The sequence below is a fragment of the Pygoscelis adeliae genome, unplaced genomic scaffold (genome assembly GCF_000699105.1).
Source record: "Pygoscelis adeliae isolate BGI_AS28 unplaced genomic scaffold, ASM69910v1 Scaffold93, whole genome shotgun sequence".
Classification (NCBI taxonomy): domain Eukaryota; kingdom Metazoa; phylum Chordata; class Aves; order Sphenisciformes; family Spheniscidae; genus Pygoscelis; species Pygoscelis adeliae.
In genome coordinates, this window is record NW_008824469.1 from 1,301,836 (window position 1) to 1,309,861 (window position 8,026).

An 8,026-nucleotide genomic window follows, 5' to 3' on the forward strand; every position below is an offset into this window, starting at 1 on the left:
GCTGGGAAGCAGCCCCCAGAGCCTGGGCTGGGGAGATCCAGAAAACCAGGGATTTATTCCCAGTCTGGGGAGCTTGGTGCCGTCCCAGGCTCGCTCCGCGGCCTGGCTTGCAGGGCTTGGTCCCCGGTCCCCAGGGTGTCCGCGTCCCCGCCATCTCCTAGCAACGGGGACGCGTGCCTCCCAGCCAGGGAATTCCCTGCCGGGCTGGGGCTGGATGGCAGCACCTGGACGCTGCAGCGTCTCGGCTGCTTTTTGGGAGCACCTGCGGCACCTGGCTCTGCAGGACTTCCCCTGTGGCCTTGGCAGCTGGGTAGGGCGCCAGGGGGCACAGCCATGGGATGTGGCAGGGGGTCTGCGGTCTGCAGGGCTGTCACTGCCTCTCCCCTCTCCCTCTCTGCAGAATAAATCCCGCTTCGATGCATGCACGAGACCCCGTGAAGGCCAGCCAGGGCTGGGGGCAGACCCAGCCGGGCAGGAGGAGGCCATGCCACTGGGTGACGAGAGCCCTGAGGCACTGATGGAGCTGCTGAGCGACTGGCACAGCCCCTGGGCCCTGCCACCGGACTGCAGCCCCCAGGACCAGCACCTGCGGGAAATGGCTGTGCTGGCACCCGAGCTCGTCCATGGCTCCCGCATCTTCCAGGTCCTCAGGTCCCTGCGGATCGTTGGCAAGGGAGTAAGTGCAGCTTCTGGTGCACTGGTGCACCCACCTCCAGGCCAGGAAACCACGTCTTCCTGTTGGGAGGGAAAACATTCTGGGAAAAGGATACCTTCCCCATCCCAGGGTCTTCCCAGATGCCACTATTGTAGCTGGGGTAGAGCTGCTGGCTCCCTCACCCAGTGTGTTGCACTGATCTGTGTTACATGTATGTCACATGGATCAACGCTACATGTCCATATCACCTTGGCCACAAGGTGGCTCAGGGGCACGTTGGCCAAACCTATCTCTTTGCAGGTGGAGGAGGTCGACGACGGTCTGTTACAGTTACAACAGCTGGAGGAGCTCATCCTCAGTGCCAACCAGATCAGCAGCATAACCTCGGCCAACTTGCCCCGGACGCTGAAGGTGAGCGAGCAGTGCCTTGCAACGGCAGGACGGGGAAGGAGGTCCCATCTGGGAACGCAGTACGAGCCAAGCAAGTCGAAGGAGTGGCAGCAATGGCTCATTGCAAAGGGTGTTTGTTGTTCCCTCTGTCCCAGGCAGGTCCTGGAGCTCTGCTGCAACGCTGTGGCTGATCTGCAGGGCCTATGCACTCAGCCTCCTCCAGAGCTGCAGCACTTGGGGCTGGGATACAACAGGCTGTGTGGCCCTTTGCAGGACAAGTACCTCACCGCAGACTTCTGGTAACGCCACAGGCTGAATGTGGGCTCCTGAAAGGGAGGTGGGCAGATATGAACAGATGACCTCAAGCCATCAAGGTGGCCCATGTTAACAAATTACAGCCCTTCAGCAGAGTTGTTTCTTTGCTCTGTGTCCAATGCTGGTGCAGAGCGCGCTGTCTCTGTTCGCTGTCTTCTGTCTCATGCTTAGAGGGTGTCTTGATCTGTGGCCAAGGTGTGGAATGGGGAGATCATCTGGGGAACTGCCTTGACACCCTGTCCCTTCCTCTCCATGCCCTTCCCAAAGCCCCTGCTGGGAGCCTGCCCTGGGAAGGATCTAAAGCTTAGGCTGTGTCACCAAATGATGCAGTGGGATGGTTAATGGATGCTAAAGGAACATGGTTTTGAGTTGTGGGGCAGACTGGCAATGGACCATATGGCTCAGGAATTTGGAATTGGCCTCTTGAGATTGTACCATTGGATTCCCCAGTTTGACCTAGTTTGTGCTAGGGAAACACATTTTTGTTTCTTTTTTTGACCCAGGGCAGTAGCTCTCTATCCTCAGAAGGATGCTGTTTGCCTAACCTTCTTCTCTGGGTTCTCTCCTTAGGCCAAATCTTGTCTCCCTTGACCTGAGCTTTAACAACTTCACGGATCTGCTGGGGCTGGTCTCCCAACTGTCCAGTCTGCAGAAGCTCCGCATCCTGGTGCTCCAAGGGAACCCACTGGTTCTCATTCCCACTTACAGAGGCTTCCTTGTGGACAGCCTGCCCAAGCTCTCCATCCTCGATGACATCCACATAGGGCCTGATGAGAGGCACCAGTTCCACGGTTTGGCGAGGCAGCCAGGTGAGCCTTTGCCTTTGAATCTGTCCATGCTGACCCCATGATTCGGGAGGTGGTTTAATTGTGGTTGAGCTAGGACTCCTCAGGGCAAACTCCGGATCCAGTATTGACTTCCTTCTTGCCTCTCTTCAAATGGAGATCTTTCTCTGTGCCTTTTTACCTCACTAGTACAAGTGGGGAGACAGGCAGAGGACCTTGCAGCAGTGTAATTACAATCGAGGTAGTTTTAGCCTCAGTCAGGTCCAAAGATTGCAAGAACAACCTAATCCTAGCACTGCCTCGGTGTCATGGCCTGCCCCCATCTTTGCTTCCTAGACACCGTCTGGTTTCAGACCATGCGTTTCCCTCTTGAGCTTCTGAAAGAGGAACATCTCCACTGGGGAAGATGCTCACATGGGTGCTTGCACTGTCAGCACGAAGCAGTGCCACCTCTGCAGCGTGACACATCCCCAACTGGGACGAGAGCAGGGGGCTGGGAAGCCCCTCTTGATGGCCCCTACTCAATGAGTTTATGTGCTGGATGTGCTGTTTGAAATCTAAAATGTTAACCAGGGAGGCAAAGCAACCAAGCCAGGAGACGTTTGCGTGGCTTTGGAGTGACCCCATGTGGCAGTGGCTTGTCACAGCGTTAGCACAGGGTGGAAGGGGGGGATGCCAGGTGGTAGGACATGGCATCTTGGAGGCTTCCGCTTGCTCTGTGCCTTCCTCGCTCTGGAAGGAGCACGCTGCAGCTTCATAGCAAGATTGTCTGCCTTTTAGAGCTGATCAGAAGCGAAGCACGAGTGGTTGTGAGCATTGGGGAAATCAAGGGAGTCCCTGATCCCAGCGCTCGTCAGCCGCTGGAGGTTGGCTCCGAGGCTCCGGTGATCACCTACAGCTACTGTGTGATGTACAAGTTTGCGGAGGGAGAGGAGATCGAGGACGGTAGCAGCACTGAGGTTTGTGCTTAATTGAGATCTTGAAAGCAACAGGCAGTGTCAGGCCACAGCAAGGGGGACTTCACCTCCAGGCTGCTGAGCGAGACCATTCGTAATGGACCTGATGCAGGCAGCAGCAGTACTGGGGACATGTGGCATGGCCACATCTGGCAGGACAAGTTCCCTCTGGCCACATTCCCTGTCACTCTCGGGAAGCCCAGCGCTGCTCTGCATGTGGGAGTGCATTCACAGCTCCCCCCTCCCGCTGACTTCGGCAGACCCATTCCCTGGCACTGGTGCCCCTTCTTCCCATGATGAGGGTGGGCTGGGGAATGGGATTTCGGAGGCAGCTCTGCCCCCTGGTCCTGATGCAAACACAACCAGACGTGCCCTGCCAAGAGATCCCTCTCTGTTCCAGGTAACAAAAATCCATCAGCATCCTGTGGTGGCCACCCTGGATGTGGACAGCTCTGCTGGGGACACAAAGGAAACAAAGGGCCAGCAGGAGCCCACAGCCATGGAGGACCCCAAGGCCCACTCTGGTAATGAGGAATTATAAATCCCCTGCCCCACTGCTCAGGGCAGGTTTATGGCTCTTCCTGGCATGTGGTGGCATCGGGACATCCCTCGCAGCACCAGCTGCAGCTGGGCTGTTACTGAGACCGATGGATAATGAATTGGCACTGCTCATGTCCTGGGGGTCCTTCCTGTCCTCGGGAAGGAGAGGTCTCTCCTCAGAGCTTTTTTGTGTCCCTGCACAGAAAAGATTTTTGTCACTCCTGGAAAGCCCTGGGCAGACACCATCAACTGCAGCTACAGGAAGGAGCACACTGCCAAGAACTTAGTGGGGCTGAAGTCCTACCTGGCGTCTGGAACAATCATCTCGGTCATGGAGGAGAAGGTGAGTGTGTGGCAGAGCTGGATGAAAGGGGAAAGAGCTGCTGGGAGGCCCGCAGCTCTGTATTGTGTTCCCTCTGGGAGGCAGCCCGAGATGGCAATGACCCTGGACCAGGGTCCTCGGGCGTCCCAGCCCCTGCAGCACCACCTCCTCTCTCTGGGCAGGTGCTCTCATGGCCTGTCGATGCTGATCCAGAAGAAAATGCAGGCACGAAAGGCAAGGCAAGACGGGGGCTGCAGAAGGACGATGCCAAGGTAGGATGCTGGGAGAGAATGATGTCCAAACACCAGCTGAGCTGCAAAAATAATGATGGGGGAACGAGGGGCCTTCTCCTGGGCCAGTTTGGTGTGTCAGAGAATCTCCCCTCCATCCCAAACCTCTCGCCAAAGTCCCCCCTTGCTATGGGAGGCAGGCAGCAGTGGTTTTACACGCATCTCGGTCTGGATGCAGTGGTGGGCAAGGGGCTGGGTCAGGGTTGCTTGCTGTCTGATAAAGGGACCCCAACCCTCTGCTGAGGCTTGCCCCTGTGCTGGTGCCCTGCAGGTTCCTGTGCCCAGGGACAAGCAGAAAAAGAAGAAGAAGGAAAAGCCACGTGAACTCCGCAGCGACCCTCCTGTTCGGAGGACCCTGGGCACCAGGAGGGTGACCCTGGAGACCCTGCTAGCCACCGAGAACCTGGTGGCAACTGTGTGTGACTTTGGGATCCTGATCACTGAGCAGCCGCTGCAGCCACCAAGTCTGGAGGAGAAGGTAAGGAGTGTGTCCTGGGGCAGGGCAGTGATGCAGGGCTGCCAGGGACGGGCAGCGCTGCAGGCTGCAGTTCAGCATGTCCTGCCCTCCAGCTAGCCCAGGAATCCCTCCCGACCATCCCTCAGTTCTCCTCACCATAAAATGGGGCTGAAATAATCCTGCCTGAGCACCATCCATCACTGCTGGTATCATTATTTAATGTTGATTTTAGCAATGAGTACTGCTACTTTTTATAGGCCAAGATTAAGAAAATAGATGAGTTTATTTTTCCATCTGAGAATGTGAAAGCAACCACTTGTGCTTCCTCTGATGCTCTCTCTCTCTCGGCCCGGCAACACGCACTGGCTGCACTGACACTTTCTATTTCCTGGATTCTCTTCTCCAAGCAGCTCCACCACTGTGCTCCTCCCCTCACCCCTTTTCTTTGCCCTTTAAATCCCGGCGACAGAACCCAGAGGGCGATGGCTGTCACAAGACTGAATGCGGGCAGTGAATTTCAACACAGCCTAACTATGGAAACATCTTTCTCCGCAGGACAGGAAAAAAGGCAAAGACAAGAGCAAAAAACCAAAAGCAGAGAGAGAAAGTCAGGCCAGCCAGAAAACCACGGCGTCTGCCAAAGGTGACGGAGACTGGAGCTGGCTGGGCGGAGGGTGGCGTGTGCGAGAGCAAACACCAGTGGTGACCAGCTGGGAGGCAGCCGCAGGTCCCCGCCACCCTGCCAGCTCTGCCAAGCAGGGCGCCTACTCACATCCTGAGCTTCGGGCTGTGAATACATCCATTGACTGCGGGGGCTGTAGGGTTAGACTCACGCCCAGACACCTTGTTGAATCAGTGTCTGAACAAGCACCGAGGGTGGGCTGCTGGCTGTCCTGGGAGCGACACACACCTACCAGCTCTGTGTGCCAGGGGAGAAGGGCAAAGCAGATTTTTGGGTGAGAGATGTGCTGCCCATTGTGTCGGTTGCCAAATGTGGCCGGTGGCATGGACCAGCGCAGGCAGCTGGGGGGAGTGCTGTCTGGGGTGCATAATAAGGTCCTCATCCATTTCCAACTCGGATCTCAAGGCACTTTGTAGAGGTGATTATTGTTCTTTCTGGTTTAGAGATGAGACGCACAGAGAGCCCCAGGTGCCCCAGCCAGCCCATGGTGGGGCCAGGAACAGACCCCAGTTTGCAGTCACCCATGAGGAGACCACCCTGACCCGTGACGGGTGTCCCCTGCCTCCCCAGTGCCAGAGCTCACGGTCTGCTCAGCCAGCAGCGTTGCTTAAACTGCTGGAGACAAACCTTGCCCTGCCTCTTGCAGATTATTATTCCAGCAATCTTGTTTTGACTACAAAAAGAGCAGTTCCAGCACATCGGAGGGGTAATGCAAGAGCAGGAGGAAGTGGGGGAGGGAAGGGGTGGCGGGGCAATGCTGAAAACCTGCTTATGAGTCGAGGAGAGCATGGAGCGGGCCAGACCTCCGCAGCGCCGCTTGGAGCTACCAAAGGAGCCTCGTGTCCTCACTCTGGCACCAGATATAGTCACTAATTTAAGAGAGCAATTAACCCCCTTCCCCAAGAGCGCCAGGATGCTTTTCTGTGCCCTGTCCCCATCTTCGGGGAGGATCTCGGAGCCCTGCAGTCCTAGGCTGTGTCTGCGCTCGAGGAAGCCTGATGGCCTTCCCAGCTACCTGAAAAGAAGAAAAAACTCCTTGAATTATTGTTCCCCACAAGAAGATGTGTATTTGCAGTATATGCTCAGACTGCTGCTGAAGCAGGGAGCTGCTGTCAAACAACTGAAGTTTAGCAGTGATGTTTTTTATTTCCTTTCCACCCCAGTGCCTGTGGTCAGTGTGCATGCAAGGAGGTCTTCCCTTCAGCTTGAGCGAGAATGAAACCTTTCTGCAGGGGGTTGTGTGGCTGGAGGTGGTGTTGGGTGCACAGAAAGCCGCTGCTGATGCAGGAAACCCAGAGAGATTAGAGACTCATGCTTAATTTGGTGTCCCCTTATGCCTGTGCAGGTGGAGGCTGACCAGCTGCACAGCAAGGCCGCTGAGTGCATATTTCAAAAAGATAGTGCCTAAAAATCAGCTGCCCCCACAACTTGCTACACCCAGTGCCGGCCGTGTCCCACGGCCGTGCACGCCACCGTGACTCACGACTCACAAGTACACCCCGGTTGCAGTCGGGGTGGCAAACACGGCCGGGGAGGCAGGTGGGCTGCTCAAGTGTCGCCACACGCAGTGTCTGCAAGCCCTGGCTGCTCCATGAGTCACCAAATCGCACCGTGGTCGTTTGGCACTTGCTCGTCACCTGGGTACCAGGTGGAGCTGCGGCAGCGGCCATGCTCCGAGGCACGGGGGACGGCTCCCAGCCCTTGCTCCGCTGCAGCCGTGCATCCAGCGAGGCTGCGTAGGGACCAGCACTCTCACAGCTGGGAGCTGAGGCTGATTTGCATCCCTCAGTCGGCAAATGCACACAAATAATAAGTCCTCTCAGAGGAATTGGGATCCCTTCCAGACGGCTCAAAGAGGAAAGGCAGCAAGCTTTGTCTTGAGCAAACAATTTGCCCAGACGCTGAAGGATGTCTTCGGAAGTAGTCTCACGTAGGTCTCATTTTATCCCACACTTGATTTTCCAGGATCCTTGAAATTATTTCTTTCTGCACCTTTCTTTTTTCCTAGGAATTATAGAGGAGTTTAACAAAAAAAAAAGCAAAGTTGCACCCAGACCGATTGCCTGCTTAAAGATGCTTTTGGGGCTTCTTACCCAAAGTCATATTCAAATAGATTTTCCCTCAAGGCCCGAAGTCAGTGCTAACGCGGTGGGGATTCCCCCCCTGAGCACTACTGGTTTTAGGGTGATTTACTCTGTCAAGACAGTGACAGATTTACTTCTTTCCACAGGAAAAAGAAAAAACAAAGACTCTGCTGAACTGGAGGAGGGTCGAGGGCTCCAGCCGGTGCCACTGACGGTTCAATTCCAGATGCAGCTGCTTCAGTGGCCCTCGGCAGCCGGCACCCAGAGCCAGGAGAGCGTGGCCGTGGCAGTGGGGAAGGCTCAGTAATGCGCCAGTAGCAGAAGAGTGAGCGGGAAATAAAACCCACGTGGACGCCGCGTCGATGCTGGTTCAGCTGAATCGCCAGGGCCGGGACTTGCCACGGGGCTCGTGGTTGCCCGGGGCTGCTGCCGAGCTTCTGCAGGCGCTGCAGCGTGCAGGGGCTGGTGGTGCGGTGTGCAGGGTGGGCTCCGCAGCCTGCGGTGCTCGCGCGCGTGGTGCAGGGCGGGCTGTGCGCCGTGCAGGGTGCAA

The 8,026-nt window shown here is 56.4% G+C and overlaps 1 protein-coding gene across 1 annotated transcript in view; it reads left to right on the top strand.

Annotated features, from left to right (window-relative positions):
- Positions 1-7,783, top strand: part of LRRC43 (leucine rich repeat containing 43) — an 8,998-nt gene extending 1,215 nt beyond the window's left edge. Inside the window, exons 2-13 of the mRNA XM_009321231.1 lie at positions 89-310; positions 401-676; positions 956-1,066; positions 1,205-1,344; positions 1,931-2,169; positions 2,926-3,104; positions 3,502-3,625; positions 3,845-3,984; positions 4,146-4,235; positions 4,525-4,740; positions 5,266-5,353; positions 7,623-7,783. Of these exons, the coding sequence (XP_009319506.1) occupies positions 89-310; positions 401-676; positions 956-1,066; positions 1,205-1,344; positions 1,931-2,169; positions 2,926-3,104; positions 3,502-3,625; positions 3,845-3,984; positions 4,146-4,235; positions 4,525-4,740; positions 5,266-5,353; positions 7,623-7,783 (1,986 nt within the window). The remainder of the gene's footprint in view (positions 1-88; positions 311-400; positions 677-955; positions 1,067-1,204; positions 1,345-1,930; positions 2,170-2,925; positions 3,105-3,501; positions 3,626-3,844; positions 3,985-4,145; positions 4,236-4,524; positions 4,741-5,265; positions 5,354-7,622) is intronic.
- The last annotated feature ends 243 nt before the right edge of the window (positions 7,784-8,026 follow it).